The sequence below is a fragment of the Oncorhynchus nerka genome, linkage group LG2 (assembly GCF_034236695.1).
Source record: "Oncorhynchus nerka isolate Pitt River linkage group LG2, Oner_Uvic_2.0, whole genome shotgun sequence".
NCBI classification, from domain to species: domain Eukaryota; kingdom Metazoa; phylum Chordata; class Actinopteri; order Salmoniformes; family Salmonidae; genus Oncorhynchus; species Oncorhynchus nerka.
Window position 1 is genome coordinate 14041377 of NC_088397.1, and position 26767 is coordinate 14068143.

Here is a 26767-nt window from a genome sequence, read left to right on the forward strand (position 1 = left end):
AGGAGACAGAGGCCCTTTAGTAAAATAACAGGAGACAGGCCCTTTAGTAAAATAACAGGAGACAGAGGCCCTTTAGTAAAATAACAGGAGACAGAGGTCCTTTAGTAATATAACAGGAGACAGAGGCCCTTTAGTAAAATAACAGGAGACAGGCCCTTTAGTAAAATAACAGGAGACAGAGGCCCTTTAGTAAAATAACAGGAGACAGGCCCTTTAGTAACAATAACAGGAGACAGAGGCCCTTTAGTAAAATAACAGGAGACAGGCCCTTTAGTAAAATAACAGGAGACAGAGGCCCTTTAGTAGTTTACACTCACATTCATGTTCTAGACATCAGTTTATACTCACATTCATGTTCTAGACATCAGTTTATACTCACATTCATGTTCTAGACATCAGTTTACACTCACATTCATGTTCTAGACATCAGTTTACACTCACATTCATGTTCTAGACATCAGTTTATACTCACATTCATGTTCTAGACATCAGTTTATACTCACATTCATGTTCTAGACATCAGTTTATACTCACATTCATGTTCTAGACATCAGTTTACACTCACATTCATACTCACATTCATGTTCTAGACATCAGTTTATACTCACATTCATGTTGTAGACATCAGTTTACACTCACATTCATGTTCTAGACATCAGTTTACACTCACATTCATGTTCTAGACATCAGTTTACACTCACATTCATGTTCTAGACATCAGTTTACACTCACATTCATGTTGTAGACATCAGTTTACACTCACATTCATGTTGTAGACATCAGTTTACACTCACATTCATGTTCTAGACATCAGTTTACACTCACATTCATGTTATTCATGTTGTAGACATCAGTTTACACTCACATTCATGTTGTAGACATCAGTTTACACTCACATTCATGTTGTAGACATCAGTTTACACTCACATTCATGTTCTAGACATCAGTTTACACTCACATTCATGTTGTAGACATCAGTTTACACTCACATTCATGTTGTAGACATCAGTTTACACTCACATTCATGTTGTAGACATCAGTTTACACTCACATTCATGTTCTAGACATCAGTTTACACTCACATTCATGTTCTAGACATCAGTTTACACTCACATTCATGTTGTAGACATCAGTTTACACTCACATTCATGTTGTAGACATCAGTTTACACTCACATTCATGTTCTAGACATCAGTTTACACTCACATTCATGTTGTAGACATCAGTTTACACTCACATTCATGTTGTAGACATCAGTTTACACTCACATTCATGTTCTAGACATCAGTTTACACTCACATTCATGTTGTAGACATCAGTTTACACTCACATTCATGTTCTAGACATCAGTTTACACTCACATTCATGTTCTAGACATCAGTTTACACTCACATTCATGTTCTAGACATCAGTTTACACTCACATTCATGTTGTAGACATCAGTTTACACTCACCGTCATGTTGTAGACATCAGTTTACACTCACATTCATGTTGTAGACATCAGTTTATACTCACATTCATGTTCTAGACATCAGTTTATACTCACATTCATGTTCTAGACATCAGTTTACACTCACATTCATGTTCTAGACATCAGTTTACACTCACATTCATGTTCTAGACATCAGTTTATACTCACATTCATGTTCTTGACATCAGTTTATACTCACATTCATGTTCTAGACATCAGTTTACACTCACATTCATGTTCTAGACATCAGTTTACACTCACATTCATGTTCTAGACATCAGTTTATACTCACATTCATGTTCTAGACATCAGTTTACACTCACATTCATGTTCTAGACATCAGTTTACACTCACATTCATGTTGTAGACATCAGTTTACACTCACATTCATGTTCTAGACATCAGTTTACACTCACATTCATGTTGTAGACATCAGTTTACACTCACATTCATGTTGTAGACATCAGTTTACACTCACATTCATGTTGTAGACATCAGTTTACACTCACATTCATGTTGTAGACATCAGTTTACACTCACATTCATGTTGTAGACATCAGTTTACACTCACATTCATGTTGTAGACATCAGTTTACACTCACATTCATGTTCTAGACATCAGTTTACACTCACATTCATGTTGTATACATCAGTAAACACTCACCGTCATGTTGTAGACATCAGTTTACACTCACATTCATGTTGTAGACATCAGTTTACACTCACATTCATGTTGTAGACATCAGTTTACACTCACATTCATGTTGTAGACATCAGTGTACACTCACATTCATGTTGTAGACATCAGTAAACACTCACATTCATGTTCTAGACATCAGTTTACACTCACATTCATGTTGTAGACATCAGTTTACACTCACATTCATGTTGATCAGTAATCAATGTGCCATTATGTGGCTAGGCTGTAAAGAAACGTTTTCTTGCTATAGATGCTACAAAACAACCATACCAGCATATACATAATGCTTTATAGACAAATGCTATATTAAAGAAAGAAAATAGAAAGAAACTCGTTTAAACCCATGGCCGGTGGGTTAGGGTTTAAAAAAAATAGCCAGCAGGTTACAGTTTAATCACAAGGTCAGTGGGTTAAAGTTTAATCACATGGCCAGTGGGTTAGAGTTTAATCACATGGCCAGTGGGTTAGAGTTTAATCACATGGCCAGTGGGTTAGAGTTTAATCACATGGCCAGTGGGTTAGAGTTTAATCACATGGCCAGTGGGTTAGAGTTTAATCACATGGCCAGTGGGTTACAGTTTAATCACATGGCCAGTGGGTTACAGTTTAAACCCATGGCCAGTGGGTTACAGTTTAATCACATGGCCAGTGGGTTAGAGTTTAATCACATGGCCAGTGGGTTAGAGTTTAATCACATGGCCAGTGGGTTAGAGTTTAATCACATGGCCAGTGGGTTAGAGTTTAATCACATGGCCAGTGGGTTAGAGTTTAATCACATGGCCAGTGGGTTAGAGTTTAATCACAAGGTCAGTGGGTTACAGTTTAATCACAAGGTCAGTGGGTTAAAGTTTAATCACATGGCCAGTGGGTTAGAGTTTAATCACAAGGTCAGTGGGTTACAGTTTAATCACAAGGTCAGTGGGTTAAAGTTTAATCACATGGCCAGTGGGTTAGAGTTTAATCACAAGGTCAGTGGGTTACAGTTTAATCACAAGGTCAGTGGGTTACATTTTAATCACAAGGTCAGTGGGTTAAAGTTTAATCACATGGCCAGTGGGTTAGAGTTTAATCACATGGCCAGTGGGTTAGAGTTTAATCACATGGCCAGTGGGTTAGAGTTTAATCACAAGGTCAGTGGGTTACAGTTTAATCACAAGGTCAGTGGGTTAAAGTTTAATCACATGGCCAGTGGGTTACAGTTTAATCACATGGCCAGTGGGTTAGAGTTTAATCACATGGCCAGTGGGTTAGAGTTTAATCACAAGGTCAGTGGGTTACAGTTTAAACCCACGGCCAGTGGGTTACAGTTTAAACCCATGGCCAGTGGGTTAGAGTTTAATCACAAGGTCAGTGGGTTACAGTTTAAACCCATGGCCAGTGGGTTAGAGTTTAATCACAAGGTCAGTGGGTTACAGTTTAAACCCATGGCCAGTGGGTTAGAGTTTAAACCCATGGCCAGTGGGTTAGAGTTTAAACCCATGGCCAGGGGGTTAGAGTTTAAAGCCATGGCCAGTGGGTTAGAGTTTAATCACAAGGTCAGTGGGTTACAGTTTAAACCCATGGCCAGGGGGTTAGAGTTTAAAGCCATGGCCAGTGGGTTAGAGTTTAAAGCCATGGCCAGTGGGTTAGAGTTTAAACACATGGCCAGTGGGTTAGAGTTTAAACACATGGCCAGTGGGTTAGAGTTTAAACACATGTCCAGTGGGTTAGAGTTTAATCACATGGCTAGTGGGTTAGAGTTTAATCACATGGCCAGTGGGTTAGAGTTTAATCACATGGCCAGTGGGTTAGAGTTTAAACCCATGGCCAGTGGGTTAGAGTTTAATCACAAGGTCAGTGGGTTACAGTTTAATCACATGGCCAGTGGGTTAGAGTTTAATCACATGGCCAGTGGGTTAGAGTTTAAAGCCATGGCCAGTGGGTTACAGTTTAAACCCATGGCCAGTGGGTTACAGTTTAATCACATGGCCAGTGGGTTACAGTTTAAACCCATGGCCAGTGGGTTAGAGTTTAATCACATGGCCAGTGGGTTACAGTTTAAACCCACGGCCAGTGGGTTACAGTTTAAACCCATGGCCAGTGGGTTAGAGTTTAATCACAAGGTCAGTGGGTTACAGTTTAAACCCATGGCCAGTGGGTTAGAGTTTAATCACAAGGTCAGTGGGTTACAGTTTAAACCCACGGCCAGTGGGTTAGTTTAAACCCATGGCCAGTGGGTTAGAGTTTAAACCCATGGCCAGGAGGTTAGAGTTTAAAGCCATGGCCAGTGGGTTAGAGTTTAATCACAAGGTCAGTGGGTTACAGTTTAAACCCATGGCCAGGGGGTTAGAGTTTAAAGCCATGGCCAGTGGGTTACAGTTTAAAGCCATGGCCAGTGGGTTAGAGTTTAAAGCCATGGCCAGTGGGTTAGAGTTTAAACACATGGCCAGTGGGTTAGAGTTTAAACACATGGCCAGTGGGTTAGAGTTTAATCACATGGCTAGTGGGTTAGAGTTTAATCACATGGCCAGTGGGTTAGAGTTTAATCACATGGCCAGTGGGTTAGAGTTTAATCACATGGCCAGTGGGTTAGAGTTTAATCACATGGCCAGTGGGTTAGAGTTTAAAGCCATGGCCAGTGGGTTACAGTTTAAAGCCATGGCCAGTGGGTTAGAGTTTAAACCCATGGCCAGTGGGTTAGAGTTTAAACCCATGGCCAGTGGGTTAGAGTTTAAAGCCATGGCCAGTGGGTTAGAGTTTAAAGCCATGGCCAGTGGGTTAGAGTTTAAACCCATGGCCAGTGGGTTAGAGTTTAAAGCCATGGCCAGTGGGGTTAGAGTTTAAAGCCATGGCCAGTGGGTTAGAGTTTAATCACATGGCCAGTGGGTTAGAGTTTAAAGCCATGGCCAGTGGGTTAGAGTTTAAAGCCATGGCCAGTGGGTTAGAGTTTAAAGCCATGGCCAGTGGGTTAGAGTTTAAAGCCATGGCCAGTGGGTTAGAGTTTAATCACATGGCCAGTGGGTTAGAGTTTAAAGCCATGGCCAGTGGGTTAGAGTTTAAAGCCATGGCCAGTGGGTTAGAGTTTAAACCCATGGCCAGTGGGTTAGAGTTTAAAGTGGCCAGTGGGTTAGAGTTTAAAGCCATGGCCAGTGGGTTAGAGTTTAAAGCCATGGCCAGTGGGTTAGAGTTTAAAGCCATGGCCAGTGGGTTAGAGTTTAAAGCCATGGCCAGTGGGTTAGAGTTTAAACCCATGGCCAGTGGGTTAGAGTTTAAAGCCATGGCCAGTGGGTTAGAGTTTAAAGCCATGGCCAGTGGGTTAGAGTTTAAACCCATGGCCAGTGGGTTAGAGTTTAAAGCCATGGCCAGTGGGTTAGAGTTTAAAGCCATGGCCAGTGGGTTAGTGGGTTAGAGTTTAAACCCATGGCCAGTGGGTTAGAGTTTAAAGCCATGGCCAGTGGGTTAGAGTTTAAAGCCATGGCCAGTGGGTTAGAGTTTAAACCCATGGCCAGTGGGTTAGAGTTTAAAGCCATGGCCAGTGGGTTAGAGTTTAAAGCCATGGCCAGTGGGTTAGAGTTTAAAGCCATGGCCAGTGGGTTAGAGTTTAAAGCCATGGCCAGTGGGTTAGAGTTTAAAGCCATGGCCAGTGGGTTAGAGTTTAAAGCCATGGCCAGTGGGTTAGAGTTTAAAGCCATGGCCAGTGGGTTAGATGGCCAGTTTAAAGCCATGGCCAGTGGGTTAGAGTTTAAAGCCATGGCCAGTGGGTTAGAGTTTAAAGCCATGGCCAGTGGGTTAGAGTTTAAAGCCATGGCCAGTGGGTTAGAGTTTAAAGCCATGGCCAGTGGGTTAGAGTTTAAACCCATGGCCAGTGGGTTAGAGTTTAAAGCCATGGCCAGTGGGTTAGAGTTTAAAGCCATGGCCAGTGGGTTAGAGTTTAAACCCATGGCCAGTGGGTTAGAGTTTAAAGCCATGGCCAGTGGGTTAGAGTTTAAACCCATGGCCAGTGGGTTAGAGTTTAAAGCCATGGCCAGTGGGTTAGAGTTTAAAGCCATGGCCAGTGGGTTAGAGTTTAAACCCATGGCCAGTGGGTTAGAGTTTAAAGCCATGGCCAGTGGGTTAGAGTTTAAAGCCATGGCCAGTGGGTTAGAGTTTAAAGCCATGGCCAGTGGGTTAGAGTTTAAACCCATGGCCAGTGGGTTACGGTCTAACTCCAGCGCATAAGATAAGGGGAAAGAAATCCTTAGCCCCATAGTGTCCACCATAGGAGGGAAAAACGATGCACATGAAAAAGATTTTGATCTATCGTTCCATCTATCTCAAAATACAGGGGGGGTTAGGATGAAGAGCCTGTCTGGAGGAATTCAGGCCTTGTTTGAGGATTATAACTTTTTCATTCATAGCCAAAAGACAGAGAGAAGGGTCCTCCAATGCCTCATGGGCCAGCGGCCGGGGTCTATCGTACAGCTAACCACTTAGATAGGAGAGATAAAACTGAGTTCAACTGCAACAAAGTTAAAGTATTAAAAGTGTATCCTCTCAACTTTAATTTATTAACCACAGAAACAGATGTTACTGGAATCAAAACTGCCACCTTGTTCATGCACAGAAAGACCGCTCCAAAAATGGTCCCTTAGACACAGAACTAGGATAATTTTACTCTCCTCAATTCCTAATGGAGAAATTAGGGAGGAAAATACATACCTGACCTCAGATCATTGTCTGTCCAGGGACAACGTTGACCTATTTTGTTGCAGACAGAAGAGCGTCTTCGTCATGGTAAGGACCAACAAGCAGCTCACTAGACAAGTCTGACATCTAGTGGCGAACAAGGAGCAACAAAACCCGAAGGCAGTTCATTTGCGCAAAGACAGAGAGGAAGAGGTGAAGCGAGAGGATGTACTCTGCCCAAAATCTGTCTACGTGATATAAGCCCTCTTTTGTATGGGGTGGGGGGGTGGGTCCATAAGCGAGTGTTGAATTACGTGAGGCTTACCTGGTAGAATAGAAGTTTCGTAATGTTTAGGCTGTACTGATTTAACTGGATGCACGTGGCATTCCGGCAACAATTTAGTTGTGCCTGTTGGTCACGCGCCCTCTCGTTGACTAGAATGGTCTCGCCTGCCTTCAATCACTGGGGAAATGTAATTACATTGTTAGAGCGGTCACTCGGCTATCTTGTCAATGTAATATATCGTCTTTGGTACAGCTAACCTTTTCTGTCCTGTACTTTCCTACCTAGCCTGAGGTCTAATTCGTGTATGGAGGAGTTCGTTTTGCATGGCCCGGTGACTGGGAATATCAGTTAAGGGCCAATGGAATCGTCTAAAATATCCAACTACGCCTACTTAGAATGGTCTAAAATAACCAACTCCGCCTAACCGGAGCACCGGGCCATGTGAAACGAACTCGACCTATGAGAGAAGAGGGAGTGTCCAAAACTCCACCCCCGCCCTTCGTAGTTTATAAAAACAGATTGCAGTAACACACGCAGTTAAAACATACTCACGGAGACCCCATTATAGGTTCACTGTGAGAGGTTATACCACCAACACTTTTATTTTTCTACGGAAACGAAGACGAACAGAATCAAAATGGTGAGATCTTTATTTTTTTCAACATTGCCTTCGACGCATAGGTTGTAATAATGTAAAGGTTGAGTTGTATGAATTAGGCTACATTTCTAATGTTTTTGTAGTCCATCCCGTATAGTAATGTTTATGATATCTATAATACGTGTAGGTACAGCCTACGCTACGGCTCACCTGTTTTTATATAATATGATTTTGTTCTGATAACATGGTGCGTCATGATAAGAGTATCCATTTTGCTGCGCGTTCAATTTAGCCCGCCGTTTTGCTTTTCAATTCAAACACGACTGGCGCAGTAGACACAACTATTACTAGAATGCATTTAATTATTAAATTGCGTCACCTGAGCCTTAATTGTCCTATTTCATAATAATGACTCAGTTCATAGGTATCTGCATTTACTATCAAGTGTTCATTTGGCGCTTGACGCAGCCTCCTGCCATTTTGAATGGTTAAAGGAGTTGCCCGTTTCCATATAGTGGCGGTGGGGCCAGTGTGGTTATGGGTGTGTTTATTTGCTCTGCTGGCTTTAAATGCTGATGTGGCTCCCACGGGTCCGTGTGTATTCTGATGGGTGACTGTAGGCCCAGTCAGCTACTGTTCCTGTTGCTCTAGTCTACTGCGCAAAACTGGGAACGTTCTCTATGTAGTGCTATTCAGTCCGAACAAATGCCAACGACTACTAATGAACCACAGATTACCATCTTCTGTAGTATGGCAGATTACATCTACAATGAGTTTACAAAAAAAAAGATTAATTGTAATAGTTGTCCCGAAGTAACATTTTCCCACCAAGTTGCCACATAGATGTTTTTAGGACATGGCTCACATTTGTATTACCTCACATCCTGCCCATGTGATTTAATCATAAAATATATCAAGGAATTCGACTTAGACCTCTCAGAAATCTTGTGACTATGCATACATGCTTAGTCGTGATGGGGTAACCTTCAGTAATCTGATTTGAAAGGGAAATCTGAGGTTAGGAGTGACGCAGAGCCCAGTGGATCAGCACTTCAGACTAGCACATGGCAGACTGTCTGATCATGAGGTTAAGGTCTATACTACTAAATGTGGGTGAAAGAGCCTTTATGATCCATTCTAGTTCATGTACTACTCTGGCCATAATGCGGTGTCTTCAAACACCTGCCATCTGATGTGAATGTTATGAAAGGAGAGGGAGGCTATTTGTTTGGGTGTGAATTCCAAGCCATATGTCTTCCCGCATAACACAAGGCCCTCTTTGCACTGAAAAGAAAACCATAGGGGACAGAACAGGAAGCTGGAGGGGGGTTGCTTACTAGCTACTGAACAAGCCACAAGCGGTTAGTCCATCAGCCATGTTGCATGTTGGTGCCAAGTGTCTCGGCGGACTTGCAGTTGCACAAACTATTTGTTAATCTAGACTGTACTCAACGGTCTATCGCCATACGAGTTTAAAATACAGGAAATGAATACCATAACCTAGCATGTACCTGACTGGCCTATTTGGTAACATTAACATAAATGGCTTATATCATGAGCAAACAGTCTGAGTCAACTAGCTATCACAGTTACACACGGGACTGCAAGGTTTCAAGTGTGTGGTTTAGTAAATCAGGGCAACCCCTGACAAATGCAACAGGGTGGAGGTTAGTTTCTTAAATCTGGTATGAACTAGGGACTGCCTGAACATCAACTATGACTGAACTAGAGGTTCAGGACACCATGTGGTTGTTCCCACCGAAAGGGGTCAGTGGAGTAGAATGGGGTCTGGAGGGGCTACACACAGAGTGGGGGGGTGGGGTCATTGACACCTCCCTTTAAATAGCTGGCTGCAGTGCTGACCTAGCTGTCATGCCTAAACTAGGCACACACTCGTATCCCTGTGTCACCAACCCTCCCCCACATCCACCCTACCCAGCTTGTTCTGTCAAACTAGGAGTCTGGAGAAATGGCTGACAGTCGTGGCCCCAGTCTCTATATGAGTGGAGTCATAACAGTAGTACATTATGTGTGGAGGGGTGTAGCAACATGCAGGTGTAAGACCTTGATGTCACGAGGACCTCCCTGTAGTAGATTCAGATCTGGAGTGAAGTGAGGTTTTCTAACGTTCCTTCACATCCTCTTACTGTACTGTAAAAAATAATTTACAAAGTTACAGTTCATAAAAGGAAGTCCTATTCCCATTTATGCGGATTCCTCCATTTAAATAATTGCCCTTGATACTACTGAAAGTTAAACCTAGCTTAAGGGGAAATGATTCTACCAGAGGGCAAAGCCTAGTTGGCTGGTGTCTGTTCTCCTGTTACTGTGGCAGGTGGTCTTGTTTATAGCTGGGCCTTGGCAAATCAAAACGCTCTGATTCATAAGTACTGCCAACACATACAACCACACAACATTCCCAGACTCGTCCTCTTGGCATGTCACTGTCTCGAACTTATCTTCCTTGACGTTCTCGTTTCTCTTGAATGTCTCGCTCCCATCTCTGTCTAGTCAGCCAGTTTGGACAGACTGGTGTGTGTATGTAGCCAGCTCTGCCTCTGGTGAGCTGCGATTCAGAAGTGATACGCTTGTTATTATCAGCTTCACTCATCCTTGGTGCTGCTTTCCCCTCGGCCTCTTCTCTAGAAATACTTCAGTAGGGTGTGGAGGGCCTTTTGGCCTTGACACAGACTCGTCAGCTCCTGTTAGCATTGTCGCTGCTCGCTAGCTCAATGACTCGCTGAAGGGGTAGGGTAGCCACTTGCCAAACCTCCCAGTTCGGCCTTGATTCTAGTGACGTCTTATCAGACCTTGTTTCCTTGCGAAGCTGTGATGTTAAACAAATTCACATAATTGTATAATCTCTAATGACCTCTGTCCAAGTTGGCATTCCAATGAGGGGAGGGGGGGTGTATCTCAATCTAGTGGCATCCTCTCCTCAGGGGTGTGGTGCCTAAATGACAGGAAGAATATAAGGAGAGTGGGCTGTAATGGACTACTGGGATGCACATTGTGGTAACACATTCAGCATGGCTGTTTTGTTAATGCTATAAGAGTCTAATCGACTGGATGGTGTCACTGCAGTCGAGTCCAACTATCCTGCCGTCTGCCAATACTGCATTGCAAAATTGACTCATTTCTCACATGCACACCTTCTGTTTGGTCCTTAGTGAATATAGATATCAAGTGCTGCCTTCTCTATAAAATGTGTACACTACATGACCAAGTATGTGGACACCTGCTCTTTGAACATCTCAATCCAAAATCATGGGCATTAATATGGAGTAGGTCCACCCTCTGCTGCTCAACAGCCTCCACTCTAAGAAAGGCTTTCCACTGATGTTGGAACATTACTGCGGCGACTTGCTTCCTTTCAGCCACGAGCATTAGTGTGGTCGGGCACTGATGTTGGGCAATTAGGCCTGGCTTGCAGTCAGTGTTCCAATTCATCCCAAAGGTGTTCGATGGGGTTGAGGTCAGGGCTCTGTGCAGGCCAGTCAAGTTCTGCCACACCGATCCCGACAAACCATTTCTGTATGGACCTCGCTTTGTGCACAAGGGCATTGTCATGCTGAAACAGAAAAGGGCCTTCCCTAAACTGTTGCCACAAAGTTGGAAGCACAGAATCGTCTAGAATGTCAATGTATACTGTGTAGTTAATATTTCCCTTCACTGGAACTAAGGGGCCTAGTCCAACCGGTGAAACGGCCCCAGACTTAAGTCACTGAGCTCTTCGGTAAGACCAATGTTTGTCTATGGAGATTGTATGGCTGTGTGCTCGATTTTATTAACCTGTCAGCAACTGGTGTGGCAAATTGCCGAATCCACTAATCAAAAGGGGTGTCCAGGCTCCTGTGTAAATGTAAAATGCAGTTGGTGTACAAAACAGTAGGAACACCTTTTTATAATTGTTCCACCTTTTGCCCTCAGAACAGCCTCAATTCGTCGGGGCATAGACTCTACAAGGTATCAAGTGTTCCATACTGGTCCATGTTGACTCCAATGCTTCCCACAGTTGTCAAGTTGGCTGGATGTCCTTTGGGTGGTGGATCATTCTTTATACACATGTTGAAGTACTTGACACAACCCGGTGTGCCTGGCATCTACTACCATACCAGTGTCATCAATAAGGGATCATAGCTTTCATCTGGTCAGTCTGTCATGGAAAGAGCAGGTGTTCTTAATGTTTTGTACAGTGTAGATCAGTTACATGGTTCAGACGTGGTTAATGGCTATGTCAATACCGGTAGTCACACACTGAGACGTGGCTAGGCTTCTGAGACGGTAGCTGCATACAGTTCAGTACTAAAGTAGGTCAGATGGACTCACTGCAGAGTTGGCTAAGCCATGCTAGGAAGTGTAGTCATAGTCCCGTTTCAACACACTGCAAACAAATTGGGTCACCATGCAAATATACACACGACTCAAAACTTTGGCTCATAACTCCGGTGGCTTGTCTTTAACTAGCTAGATCATGCCGCCCACTGTTTTCAGGCTCACCTGTCCTTTGTCACTCAGACATGGGCAGGTTAGGTTTGTTTCCTCTGTTAAGTGTAGAGCAGTGGTTCCCAACCTTTTTCTGTTGTACCACCAACTGAATTTTGCCCTGCCAGACGTACCCTCATGTGCATTCTATCAGTAACCTTATGGTCTCATGAGTCTTAAGTACCCTCTGTGTATCGGCATAGCGCTCCCAGGGAACCTAGTACCCCTGGTTGGGAACCACTAGTGTTAGAGTGCTGCCACTTGGTGGTGAGAAACAGCAGATAAACAAGTGCTAAAATGGTTGCCCAAATTCTTAATCGACCTCAGACTCTTATGCACTGAGTGGTTTGGAGGGGTGCTCCACTGGCTCCATTTATCATTGGTGACATTGACAACCAAGTGTTACTCCATCCATTGCAGACTGCTGTCGATGCATCGGCTCCTTGTGTAGTCAATGTTTTGTACCTGTTCAAAGAAACCATAAGTTAATTGTTTGACTAACCCTATTTCCCGGTCTCTCCAGCGTGAGTGTATCTCTGTGCATGTGGGTCAGGCTGGAGTCCAGATGGGCAACACCTGTTGGGAGCTGTACTGCCTGGAGCACGGGATCCAGCCGGACGGCACCATGCCTAACAACAAGGCGGTCGGTAGCACTGACGACTCCTTCACCACGTTCTTCAGCGCCACGGGCATCGGGAAATACGTGCCCCGCGCCATCTTTGTAGACCTGGAGCCCACTGTCATTGGTGAGTATTGGAGGGATCTGGCAGAGAAAATCCACTGACTGATTGACACTGGGAATGTGTAGGAAGAGGTCTTCATCAATATGGTGGTACAGTTCAAAACAAGCATCAAGACCAGACTAATTAACCCTAGTCTGTTCCCCTTTCTCTCAGATGAGGTGCGGACAGGTACCTACCGCCAGCTGTTTCACCCCGAGCAGCTGATCTCAGGGAAGGAGGACGCAGCTAATAACTATGCCCGTGGCCACTACACTATCGGCAAGGAGATCATCGACCAAGTGCTGGACAGGATCCGTAAACTGGTGAGAGAAACTGTCAGATTTGATAGATTCAATGGTGATATTAGGATAACCAATGGGTTTTTCATTAATGTTTTATCAGAAAGGGTTTTAGCCTTGGCTTGTATAAATCTAGCCTGAATGGGTCTTATCAGAGCTTGGACTTTCCTTCTAGAAAACATGTTGATGAGTTTTCTGTGTCTTGACAGGCTGACCAGTGTACGGGGCTCCAAGGTTTCTTGGTCTTCCACAGCTTCGGAGGAGGTACCGGTTCTGGTTTCACCTCCCTGCTCATGGAGCGTCTCTCAGTCGACTTCGGGAAGAAGTCCAAGCTGGAGTTTGCCATATACCCTGCTCCCCAGGTGTCCACAGCTGTGGTGGAGCCCTACAACTCCATCCTGACCACCCACACCACCCTAGAGCACTCTGACTGTGCCTTCATGGTCGACAATGAGGCCATCTACGACATCTGCCGTAGAAACCTGGACATTGAGCGCCCCTCTTACACCAACCTCAACAGGCTCATCAGCCAGATTGTCTCCTCCATCACCGCCTCTCTCCGCTTCGATGGTGCCCTTAACGTGGACCTGACAGAGTTCCAGACCAACCTGGTGCCTTACCCCCGCATCCACTTCCCCCTGGCCACCTATGCCCCTGTCATCTCAGCCGAGAAGGCCTACCACGAGCAGCTCTCTGTGGCTGAGATCACCAACTCCTGCTTCGAGCCCGCCAACCAGATGGTGAAGTGCGACCCTCGCCACGGTAAGTACATGGCGTGCTGCCTGCTGTACCGCGGAGACGTGGTGCCCAAGGATGTCAACGTGGCCATCGGCAACATCAAGACAAAGCGAAGCATCCAGTTCGTGGACTGGTGCCCTACAGGTTTCAAAGTGGGCATCAACTACCAGCCACCCACTGTGGTGCCAGGGGGTGACCTGGCCAAGGTCCAGAGAGCTGTGTGCATGTTGAGCAACACCACAGCCATCGCTGAGGCCTGGGCGCGTCTCGACCACAAGTTTGACCTGATGTATGCCAAGCGGGCATTCGTGCACTGGTACGTGGGTGAGGGCATGGAGGAGGGAGAGTTCTCTGAGGCCAGGGAAGACATGGCTGCCCTGGAGAAGGACTATGAAGAGGTCGGAATCGACTCATTTGAGGAGGACGAGGAGGGAGAGGAGTATTAGGCGAAGAGTTCAAAGGAGGGATATGTCCTCGGTCGGCTTACGTATCACTGAGAGATAGAACTGCCTTTACTTGACCATGAAGTGGGGAACGGCCTGCTCCTTCCCTTGTCGAAAGTCATCAATCGTGTTTTCTTCACCAAAGACCCCACATCATCCATGTCTGACACTATTTTCCCAGGTTGACTATGGAACCATGCAGAACCTTGAAGATTAAGCTGTCTCCATAAAAATGTTTCCTTTAAGTTCATGGTACTTCTGTGCGTTCAGATCTATCCTAAACACTAAAGTTACTGCCAATCAGAAAACAAACTAGCCAACTAAACCCCATGGTGTTGGGTCTTAATGAATGTAATTCAGTAACAGTCTTGGAGGATTATTTTGCATTGCATGTTAAGTTTCCCCAAAATAATTTATTGGTTTTATCCCTACAGATTGTATTTTCTTTGCCATGTCTTATTTTAAGAGTTAATCACATCAGGTTACTGTTGTGGCTGTATCCCCTCCTTTGTAAATAAAGTTTTATCTCAGTTAAACCTCAGTCACCTCTTTCAATGGTTCTAATCAATCACAACTGCCTCCAGTCCTGACACTAGGTTTCATTGTAATTTGTCTAAATGACTATTAAACTGCCATAAAGTCAGTCTGTGCAATCGGCCACACAAATGGCCTGGTAAGTAGCAGAGAATTCTTGGGATATAAATGTAGCCGCAGGGTGCCTTGAAAAACAAGTTTATGGTCAGGTAACTCTGTCTTAATTGCATACTCCTGTGGACTGTCAAGCCCCATTGGATGAGAAAGCCAGGTGTCTGTCCCTTCTGACCTTCTCAATGTGTTTTGAGAAGGTGAGAATCTCAAGGATAACCTGTAGTGTTGACTAATGTGGAAGGATTGTCCCCATAATGTGAAACTAGTTTATTTAGATTGTTACAGAATAGCCTAAAGGTGACAAGTGGATTTATGGATGGTAAACTAATTTTGATTTGAGACCCACCTTAGCAAAGTTCAGTCCACTGGGTAGTGCTCTGGTTTAATGAAATACTTGATTTGGCCAGAGGAAGTGCTGAATCGAGAAGTTTAATTCGGCCCAAAATCTCTCCCTGGAATTATGGCCACAAAGTGAGTACTTTTGTATGGAGGTAATTTGTTCAAAACATTTAACTAATTTGGTACGTGAGGCTTATTTGATCGAATAGAAATTTCGTTAGGTTGTTACGAATGCACTAATGTGGACGCAAAATGCTTAAATATTTGTTACATGCTTCATAAACATGTGTAGAGTACATGTAGCACTAGACCAAAAGCCTGCAGGTGGCCATATTGAGACGTTTTATTTGACATCCAAGGGGAAGCGCGTGTGGGCATGAGAAAATACTTTATATCGGACCTGTGCCTGTCATGGATGGAGCATGGGAATTGCCGTTGAGGGCTTCCATTTTAACGTCAATTTGGGTAGAGATTCCCATGCGTTAGGCACAATAAACCAAGATTAAGATAATTTAGTACTTTAAAATGGCGCTACCCATGCGGTCACATACGCTATAATGGCACGGATGCAAAGACAACTACTATATCGCTATGGCCTGTTCACACGCGTATATGTCCTTGTACTGCGTAGAATGATTTCGCCTCCTCCCGCCTGCCTTCCGTCTTTGAGGACATGTATTTCCATGGTTAATGTTCACTTGACTATCTTGTCGATATAATAGAAACGTCGATTGGTGCCGCGTTCTAAACAACTGAATCTCCGACTTCCGTGTGTTCAAAACAATTTGGAACTCGGGGGAAAAAACGAGCTCCGTCTGGGGAAAATCGATTTTGAACGGTCTTCCAACTCGGGCCTCTAAATCTAGAGAGCGACCTGAAGATCGCTGACGTCGGGATTTTACCTTGTATTTTTCCGAGTTCCCAGTTTTATTTTTAATATCAAATCAATACATAAAGCACATGAGGGAACACAAGCATACATAGATTACAAACAATAGACAATCGAGCTAGGGGGTACAATATCACATTACAATTACACAAGGACCTTAAGGGACATGCATATACTTACAATTCTAACAGCTTTTTTTGTTAGAGCATTTAACCGTCTTAAAATACAGTTCAATTTATTTTTGTAGGGTACGAAAATGTGTTCTGTTTGTAAATTTACATTTGTGTATATGAAATTTGGCCAAAAGAATAATGAAATTAATTACGTAAAAATGATTGCGCTTATTTCTATTGTATGTAAATAATCCAAACAGTACATTTCTCCACAATAGATCCGAGTTCCCAGTTTTTTTATTATTATTATTTTTTTTTTATTAACAACAAATCAATACATAAAGCACATGAGGGAACACAAGCATACATAGATTACAAACAATGGACAATCGAGCTAGGGGGTACAATATCACATTACAATTACACAAGGACCTTAAGGGACATGCATATACTTACAATTCTAACAGCTTTTTTGTTAGTAGAGCATTTAACCGTCTTAAAATACAGTTCAATTTCTTTTTGTAGGATACGAAAATGTGGTTTTCTGTTTGTAAATTTACATTTGTGTATATGAAATTTGGCCAAAAGAATAATGAAATTAATTACATAAAAATGATTCCGCTTATTTCTATTGTATGTAAAGAATCCAAACAGTACATCTCTCCACAATAGTGTAACATCTTCATAAATGTGTTCAATTATAAACCTACTGATGTCTTGCCACAGTTTTCTTACATGCATACAATGCCAAAAAAGATGCACAACTGTTTCTGGGTGGTCATTACAAAAGGAGCAATTTGAGTTGATGTTTTCCTTAAACTTCTTCATATATCCGAGTTCCCAGTTTGGAAGGCAGCAGCTCACAGGCCTGCGTCATCATTACGCGTTTTATGTACACGGAAGTAGCCAGCAGAAAACAGGACGATAACAGAAGGTAATTTTATATATCCACCGCTAACAAACGTAAATATCTCCATGTATTTTCCTCACACGTTTATCAATACCTCTATCAGATAATATTGGCTGATCAGGATTGATCTGCATGCTGCCCTCTTGTAGTTTAACTTGTATTCTCATACCGGTGTGCCACGTTACTAAACAAAATCGTACACTTTTGAAAAGGTTTAGGACCAAGAACCGCTGTAGGGCGGCTAGGAAAGTAACCGAAAGGTTGCTCGTTTGAATAGTTAGGCCAGTAACCGAAAGGTTGTTAGTTTGAATCCCCGAACTGACAAGGTCAACAAATCTGCCGATGTGTCCTTGAGCAAGGCACTTAGTCCTACTTTCCGTAACCCCACTCTCCAAGGTTGTCTCAGGAGGAGTTGTGATATGCAAAAAAACACATTTACAATTCACACGTGTAAATAAGACAAATATAAACACCCACAATTATTATCAAGCACAGGTGACAGTGAATTATTTTGATAAGTGAAATTGACACTGCATCAATCCTTGGACCATAGTGGAATGGACTGGATTTCATGTTTCAGTATGTTTTTTACACATATATCCCATACTCGCCCTCTATCTCCCATGGCTTTCCACTTGACCTCTCACTTTCAATTCCACTAAACCTGGTCTTTTACCTCATATGCACTCCATCTCTCTCAATTCAATTTAAGGGGCTTTATTGGCATGGGAAACATGTTTACATTGCCAAAGCACAAGTTCCAAAATAAAGACATTTTGAATGACATATGTCTGTATACAGTGTTGTAGCGATGTGTAAATAGTTATGGGTTGTGTCTCTCTCTCTGTCCATCTGGGTGTTGGTGTGTTGAGTTATGCCCCAGGGAGGATGGGTCAGACCCTGTGTATCTGTTCCCGCGGCTCCATCACCATTGACAACAAAAGATACTACTTCATCCAGAAACTAGATGAAGGGTAAAACCGTCCGCATCAGTGAAACACTGTTACCTATTCTACATGGCAGACGATCACCCCGGTCCCTCCCACACATGTATTTGTATTTCAGTCTTCTGTAACGTTACATCTTACTGATCAGGACTTTGGTTTTGTCTGCCTCTCCACTTTCTCCTGCTTTCCTTATCTACCCCCTCTGTCGTTCCCTATTTTCTCTCTTTCTCTCGTCTTTTACCTTCCATCCCTCCCCTCATCCCAGAGGGTTCAGCTATGTGGACCTGGTGGAGGGGGTGCAGGACGGGCGTTTCTACGCCCTGAAGAGGATCCTGTGCCATGACCGGGAGGGTCGCCAAGAGGCTGAGACGGAGGTGGAGATGCACCGTCTCTTCAGCCACCCCAACATCCTGGGCCTGGCAGGGCACACCTTCATAGAGAGGGGGGGCAAGAGTGAGGCCTGGATACTGCTGCCCTACGTTCAGGTACGTGTACGTGTGTGCGCATGTCTATGTACTCACGCCTGTATGTGCGTATTAGAGCCCAGGTGTTTTTTTGGAGTCCGATACCGTTTTTTTGGGGGGGGAGTTAAAAGATACCAATACATCTGCCGATATACTGTTTTACAGCGTGGAAATGAAAAAGTGTGTATGTATGCGTTTTTGTATTCACGCCTGGGTGTGGGTGCTCCTACAGAAGGGCAGTCTGTGGTCAGTGCTAGAGAAGCTGAGGGACAAGGGAAGCTTCATGCCAGAGAGACGCATCCTGAAGGTCCTACAGGGCATCTGTTCTGGACTGAAGGCCATGCATGACAGAGGCTACGCACACAGGTACAGGCTGATACTGCTATTACACACACACACACACGATTATGGTTAGTGGTTCAAATTAGAATGAGTCTCTCTCTATCTCTATCCCTCTCCTCTCTCCTCTCAGAGATCTGAAGCCTACCAATGTACTCCTAGAGGAGGATGACAGGCCGCTGCTGATGGACCTGGGTTCTATGAACCGCTCCAGGATGGAGGTCAAGGGGACCAGGGAGGCCATGACAGTACAGGACTGGGCAGCTCAGAGGTGTACTATATCGTACCGCGCCCCTGAGCTCTTTAACGTGGAGAGCCACTGTGTCATCGATGACCGTACAGACATCTGGGTAACGCACACTAGCGTACTACCCCCTTCCTTCTCACTTTAGTTTGGTCGGTGGAAACTGTCAGTATTGTACAAGCGATATAACATAGACCAATTTGTCATAACAGAGATTGTCTTTACCATTGGACTGTGCGATGCTGTTTTGACTCCAGCCATGTAGTCAACATGTTGGGCTCTAGTTAGATTGCCATCTCTCTGTCTCCATCATCCCTGGTGTTTGTTGACCTTGTAGAGACCGTATTCTCTCTCTCTTTCTCTCCAGTCTCTGGGCTGTGTACTGTACAGCATGATGTTCCTGGAGGGGCCCTATGACATGGTGTTCCAGAAGGGAGACAGTGTGGCCCTTGCTGTCCAGAACCCAGTTACCATCCCTCAGCCATGCAGGTTAGTCAGTCCCCTGGCAAGCTAACTCTAACCCCCAGTTACCATCCCTCAGCCATGCAGGTCAGTCAGTCCCCTGGCAAGCTAACTCTAACCCCCAGTTACCATCCCTCAGCCCTACAGGTCAGTCAGTCCCCTGGCAAGCTAACTCTAACCCCCAGTTACCATCCCTCAGCCATGCAGGTCAGTCAGTCCCCTGGCAAGCTAACTCTAACCCCCAGTTACCATCCCTCAGCCCTACAGGTCAGTCAGTCCCCTGGCAAGCTAACTCTAACCCCCAGTTACCATCCCTCAGCCATGCAGGTTAGTCAGTCCCCTGGCAAGCTAACTCTAACCCCCAGTCACCATCCCTCAGCCCTACAGGTCAGTCAGTCCCCTGGCAAGCTAACTCTAACCCCCAGTCACCATCCCTCAGCCCTACAGGTCAGTCAGTCCCCTGGCAAGCTAACTCTAACCCCCAGTCACCATCCCTCAGCCCTACAGGTCAGTCAGTCCCCTGGCAAGCTAACTCTAACCCCCAGTTACCATCCCTCAGCCATGCAGGTTAGTCAGTCCCCTGGCAAGCTAACTCTAACCCCTAGTCACCATCCCTCAGCCCTACAGGTCAGTCAGTCCCCTGGCAAGCTAACTCTAACCCCCAGTTACCATCCCTCAGCCCTACAGGTCAGTCAGTCCCCTGGCTAGTCAACCCCTAGTTACTCTTCAATCCATCACCCACTCAGCTTTCAAGGCTAGCAAAATATAATTTATTGATTCCAAATAGGCGCCTACCACCTAGGCACTCCTGCAGATCTAAAAGGATTGGATAGATTTAAGCATTTTTCATCTGGCCTTTTCATAGGTTGTATGGAATTTATACAATTTACAGTATGTCTTTTTTCTCTAGTTACTCTGGAAGTTTCTCAGTATATATATTTGCTATTGTAGTAGTTAATTGTTTCTCCAGTTATTCTGGTAGTTTCTCAGTATACAGTTGAAGTCTGAAGTTTACATACACTTAGGTTAGAGTCAATAAAACTTGTTTTTCAACCACTCTACAAATTTCTTGTTAATAAACTATACTTTTGGCAAGTTGATTAGGACATCTACTTTATGCATGACACAAGTCATTTTTCCAAAATTTGTTTACAGACAGATTATTTCACTTATAATTCACTGTATCGCATTTCCAGTGGGTCAGAAGTTTACATACACTAATTTGACTGCCTTTAAACAGCTTGGAAAATTCCAGAAAATTATAACATGGCTTTAGAAGCTTCTTATAGGCTAATTGACATCATTTGAATCAATTGGAGGTGTACCTGTGGATGTATTTCAAGTCCTACCTTCAAACTCAGTGCCTCTTTGCTTGACATAGGAAAATCAAAAGAAATTAGCCAAGACCTCAGAATTATTTTTTTTTAATTCCTTGGGAGCAATTTCCAAATGCCTGAAGGTACCACATTCATCTGTACAAACAATAGTACGCAAGTATAAACACCATTGGACCACACAGCCGCCATACCGCTCAGGAAGGAGACGCGTTCTGTCTCCTAGAGATGAACGTACTTTGGTGCGAAAAGTGCAAATCAATCCCAGAACAACAGCAAAGGACCTTGTGAAGATGCTGGAGGAAACGGGTACAAAAGTATCTATATCCACAGTAAAACAAGTCCTATATCGACATAACCTGAAAGGCCGCACAGCAAGGAAGAAGGTACTGCTCCAAAACCTCCATAAAAAAGCCCAGACTACTGTTTGCAACTGCACATGTGGACAAAGATCGTACTTTTTCGAGAAATGTCCTCTGGTCTGATGAAACAAAAATAGAACTGTTTGGCCATAATGACCATCGTTATGTTTGGAGGAAAACGGGGGAGGCTTTCGATCCAAAGAACACCTTCCCAACCATGAAGCACGGGGGTGGTAGCAGCATGTTGTGGGGGTGCTTTGCTGCAGGAGGGACTGGCACATTTCACAAAACAGATGGCATCATGAGGGAGGAAAATTATGTGGATATATTGAAGCAACATCTCAAGACATAAGCTATTTTGCCACAACTTTGGAAGTATGCTTGGGGTCATTGTCCATTTGGAAGACCCATTAGCGACCAAGCTTTGACTTCCTGACTGAAGGACAACAAAGTCAAGGTATTGGAGTGGCCATCACAAAGCCCTGACCTCAATCCTATAGAAAATTTGTGGGCAGAACTGAAAAAGAGTGTGCGAGAAATGAGGCCTACAAACCTGACTCAGTTACACCAGCTCTGTCAGGAGGAATGGGCCAAAATTCACCCAACTTATTGTGGGAAGCTTGTGGAAGGCTACCCGAAACGTTTGGCCCAAGTTAAACAATTTAAAGGCAATGCTACCAAATACTAATTGAGTGTATGTAAACTTCTGACCAACTGGGAATGTGATGAAAGAAATAAAAGGTGAAATAAATCATTCTCTCTACTATTATTCTGACATTTCACATTCTTAAAATAAAGTGGAGATCCTAACTGACCTAAGACAGGGAATTTTACTAGGATTAAATGTCAGGAATTGTGAAAAACTGAGTTTAAATGTATTTGGCTAAGGTGTATGTAAACGTCCGACTTCAACTGTATATATTTATTCTGAAGTTATTCTGGTAGTTTCTCAGTATATATTTGTTCTCCAGTTATTATGTTAGTTTCTCAGTATATATTTGTTCTCCAGTTATTCTGGTAGTTTCTCAGTATATATTTGTTCTCCAGATATTCTGGTAGTTTCTCAGTATATATTTGTTCTCCAGTTACTCTGGTAGTTTCTCAGTATATATTTGTTCTCCAGTTATTCTGGTAGTTTCTCAGTATATATTTGTTCTCCAGTTATTCTGGTAGTTTCTCAGTATATATTCACCCCATCTGAGGTCCTGAGTGATCTGGAGCAGCTTTTCATCAAGGATCTCTCTGTACTTTGCGCCGCTCATCTTTCCCTCGATCCTGACTAGTCTCCCAGTCCCTGACACTGAAAAACATCCCCACAGCATGATGCTGCCACCACCATGCTTCATCGTAGGGATGGTGCCCAGTTTCCTCCAGATGTGACACTTGGCATTCTGGTCAAAGAGTTCAATCATGGTTTCATCAGACCAGACCATCTTGTTTCTCATGTTCTGAGTCTTTTAGGAGTCCAAGCGGGCTGTCATGTGCCTTTTACTGAGGAGGTGCTTCCATCTGGCTACTCTACCATCAAGGCCTGATTGGTGGAATGCTACAGAGATGGTTGTCCTTCTGGAAGTTTCTCCCATCTTCATAGAGGAACTCTGGAGCTCTGTCAGACCATCGGGTTCTTGGTCAGGGAGGTGACCAAGAACCCGATGGTCTGACAGAGCTCCATCTCTGCAGGACTCCACCAAGGCCCTTCTCCCTCGATTGCTTATACTCTAGTATTTTCTCAGTATATATTTGTTCTCCAGCTACTCTGGTTGTTTCTCAGTATATATATTTGTTCTTTAGTTACTCTAGTAGTTTATCAGTATATGTTTGTTCTACAGTTACTTTAGTAGTTTCTCTATGTATTTGTTCTCCAGTTGCTCTGATAATTTCTCAGTATATATTGTTCTCTAGTTACTCTGGTAGTTTCTCTGGTAGTTTCTCAGTGTCTTATGGATGTTTTTGTTATTCCCCTCCAGTTACTCTGAAAGCCTGCAGAACCTGCTGAGCTCCATCATGGTGTCCAACCCCCAGGAAAGACCCGACGTCAACTGGATCCTGGACCAGATACAGGACATGACATGTTCCAGCCCCAACACACAGACCAATATGGTATGATGGTCCTGATCGGGGAACCATGGCAAGCCTGGTTCCTCTCTGGTTCCAACATCTGTGGGTGATGAACTTTGAACTTTATGACCTCTGGACTGTTGTAATGGCGACCCTGACCTTGTCGTTTTCCTCTAGTCTTAGAAGCTCAGGGGATCCTACCCCATACACACACCTGCTATTCTGCAGTTGAAACCATATAGACTTACGTCACAGGTCCTCACTGTCCTCTATATGCATGTGCAACAATATGCTTTGACACAGTGTCGGTCAACTCCACATCCAGCTCACCTTGGGGAAATTGAGATTTGGGTGGAGCCATTTTATGACTGCTAGTGAATAGGAAACCCCATGGGTTAAACTACCATCAGACACTAGGGTTGAAGGGGGCCCCGGACCAGGAAAAGGACCTATGGTAAATTCCAAACAGACGGTTTCCATGGAAATGTACTCGGCCATATCTTATATCAGCTTCAAAGGGATTTTAATAACTTTGATTCCAGACCTGGGTTCAATACATGAGTATTTGTTATTTAAATACTTTTTCTGTATATTTGAGTATTTTCAAATACACAGCTCAAATGTTATTTATTTATTTGAGTACTTGAATGGTTATTTGTAAAGACCAAATAGTCGACCAAATTGTATTTGAAAGTGTTTTCAAATACTATTTTCAAATACCTGGGTTAAATGCATGGGAGTGTATTTGAGTGTTTTAACATAATTTCCAAGTGTATTTCCAAATCCATTCCAATATTCATCTACTTGTTTTTTCAAATATAGGTAATCTGATTGTTTTGAGATGTATTGAAAAGTAATTGAAATACCTGAAATAGTATTGTGAACCCAGGTCTGCTTGATTCATCCTTGAACTTCTTTCAAGTCCATCGTAACTGTATTTATTTGTTATCATCACATAATGCTATACTGTAACAATTCTCTATTTTCCATTCATGACACGTTCATTTAGGCCTGTATGTGTTTGGCAATACCTCACAAGATTCTGTTTTGAGTGTCAACAGGAAGATAAGATAATCTGGTTTTAAGTCTCAGCAGGTTTTGCTCAGTTAACTCTCACTACAGTTGCTTGATAGGAACTTTTTAATGGTTTCTTTTTTAAAGCTGTTATTTGTGTGTGTGTGTCTATTTAAGGAGCAATGATTTATTTGTCCAATGTATATGCTATATGAACATGTTCTAAATAAGCAAATGAAGTTGGAATACAGATGTTATTGATCATTTCAGTGGAACAATGTAGAATGTACTGGAACTATAAATGGCTGTTGTTGGCTATTTCGCACTGTTTGTAGCCTAATTCAGCCCATCCAGGAATTTGAGATATTGTGATAAAATAGGGAATTGCATAATACTGTTAATACAACACTGAAGGCGCTGCTTGTTTCTCATAAGATTGATGTTTTATAGGCATTACTTTTCTTTTTTTACATTTGTGGTACATCTTAATTTGTTATGTATAAGAGGCCCTTTTCACGTACTTTTAGAGTTGTCTGAGGGCCTGACTTTCTATGTTGTTGTCATGTGGCTTTTATTCCACTCGGGGGAGCCGTGTCCTACACGTTGGTCAAAGCAGAGGGAGTCGGGGTCTCAAAAGGTTGTCTTAGTTTGGCCAGACCTGTAGATCTGAGGAAGACTCACTCAATATGTGAACATATGCAAAACCTCTACTCTGATAAACACCAGGGAATAAAATGGTACTGATTCTGATTTGTCCCTTCAATACATCCACATTCCATGATAACATTACAGTTGCCAATACCTACCCTTGCTGTTGATAAAAAGGGCAGGGCCAGCGGTTTTCATTGGAAATTAAAGTTCTATACTACAATTACATGTTCAAACTTGACTTATGGGATTGTTGGCAGTGAAGAAAGGAGGATGAGCGTGATGCCAGAGAGAACCAGAAGGTGCCGCTGGAAGCTCAATGACAGAGGCATGGATAATGTGCAGAGTGCAGGCCAGAGAACCTGTAGCTTGTAGCTGTGTACACAGCCCTATACGTTGCCTTAAGTGTGTGTACGCACAGCCACAGTCTTGGATGGGCTGTGTGTGTGGACTACAAGGTATGAAACAATTATCAGAAACTGTTTACTGCGCCTGGTTTACAGCCCTGTGGTTCACTAGGGTCAAAGTGACGTCGTACCTCACTCCTCATCCTAATCAATCTCAGACGGTCATAAACCTCACAGACATAACCCACAGCAGAAACGACTGACACAAGAAAACACACACTAACACTAGAGGAATTCATTACACTTTAATTAACGTTTTCCCCAACCAAATACACCCCCATACAGGAGGTCGGCCCACCCATAGTCCAGACTCCCCTGGGACAGTATTCATTACACACAGACTGTGTTTACGGGTTGAGGAGCGGAGGAAAAGGACCCCCATTGGCCTAGCAGGTTGAGGAGGAGAGGGGCCCTCCCCATTGGTCCATTACCTTTATATTCACCATCATCTGCCTGATGATGTCATGCAATACCAGTACAAGGTCAACACAATGCTGGTTCCATTTCAACATCCACCTTCCTATTCTTTTCCTTTGTGAGTCCATAAAGGCCATGGACGTGTGTGTGTGTAAGTCTTGTCTAGGTGTGTTTCATTGTGAAGGTCTATTCCCAATACCGTAATTAGTTTCCTCCCACCCCACCCCGTACTCAGAGTGGCGCTCACACCATAAACCATCTGGATGCTTTATTGATTTGGTTATGAATCAATTAGTGAATTATTTAATGAGCTGGGAATTATGGGTCAGTTCTGAACTGCTCCCACCCTGCACTGTTCCCAGGTCTCTCTAAATCATCATCACTTCATCACTACCTGCCTAGTCTAGTTGACTGTGTGGGGTCTACTCTGGTGAGTGTGTGTGTGTAGTGGGGGGGGGTACTCGTGTGTGTGTGTGATGTGGGGATTCTGGTGTGTGTGTCCATGTGTGTCAGTTAAACAGTCCCTCTAACCTCAACAGTACATTACGTGAGTAGGCAATATGGCCAGGGTGTCCGATTTTATCTTTAAAGTGGGTGAAGCAGACTCTTTCTCCAGCCAAAGCAGTAACACACCTGATATAACTAGTCAACTAATCATAGTCTTCAATCTAGACTTTATTAGTTGAATCAGATGTGTTGCTTCTTTGGCTGGAGAAAAAGCCTGATCCCATAATGGCCCTATGAAAGACTGGACCAGATTGTTTCTGGACACTGGACAGGGTCCT

General features: G+C 43.6%; 2 protein-coding genes across 4 annotated transcripts; both read left to right on the forward strand.

Moving 5' to 3' along the window:
* Positions 1-7634: 7634 nt before the first annotated feature.
* Positions 7635-14923, forward strand: LOC115132043 (tubulin alpha chain-like). Its single transcript, XM_065023576.1, has 4 exons — positions 7635-7742; positions 12709-12931; positions 13082-13230; positions 13416-14923. The coding sequence occupies exons 1-4, from the start codon at positions 7740-7742 to the stop codon at positions 14388-14390; spliced, it is 1350 nt and encodes a 449-aa protein (XP_064879648.1). The 5' UTR covers positions 7635-7739; the 3' UTR covers positions 14391-14923.
* Positions 14924-16908: 1985 nt separating this feature from the next.
* stk16 (serine/threonine kinase 16) lies at positions 16909-25260 on the forward strand. 3 transcript variants are annotated; one of them, XM_065023580.1, is made up of 7 exons: positions 16909-17310; positions 18159-18260; positions 18499-18718; positions 18930-19063; positions 19170-19386; positions 19648-19769; positions 23406-25260. In XM_065023580.1, exons 1-7 carry the CDS (start codon positions 17267-17269, stop codon positions 23542-23544), a joined length of 978 nt encoding a protein of 325 aa, XP_064879652.1. In that variant the 5' UTR covers positions 16909-17266; the 3' UTR covers positions 23545-25260. The 3 variants fall into 3 exon arrangements, with proteins under 3 accessions (XP_064879652.1, XP_064879653.1, XP_064879649.1); XM_065023581.1 differs by lacking the exon at positions 18159-18260 and having other exon boundaries at positions 16911-17310; XM_065023577.1 differs by lacking the exon at positions 16909-17310 and having other exon boundaries at positions 17317-18260.
* The last annotated feature ends 1507 nt before the right edge of the window (positions 25261-26767 follow it).

Excerpts from the sequence above, each read along its gene's own strand:
- stk16 (XM_065023577.1), top strand. The coding sequence starts at position 18,112 with ATGGGTTGTGTCTCTCTCTCTGTCCATCTGGGTGTTGGTGTGTTGAGT. Across the intron at positions 19,387-19,647 it reads ATGACCGTACAGACATCTGG|TCTCTGGGCTGTGTACTGTA; the intron begins GTAACGCACACT and ends CTTTCTCTCCAG. Across the intron at positions 19,770-23,405 it reads ACCATCCCTCAGCCATGCAG|TTACTCTGAAAGCCTGCAGA; the intron begins GTTAGTCAGTCC and ends ATTCCCCTCCAG.
- LOC115132043 (XM_065023576.1), top strand. Across the intron at positions 12,932-13,081 it reads CCTGGAGCCCACTGTCATTG|ATGAGGTGCGGACAGGTACC; the intron begins GTGAGTATTGGA and ends CCTTTCTCTCAG. Across the intron at positions 13,231-13,415 it reads TGGACAGGATCCGTAAACTG|GCTGACCAGTGTACGGGGCT; the intron begins GTGAGAGAAACT and ends GTGTCTTGACAG.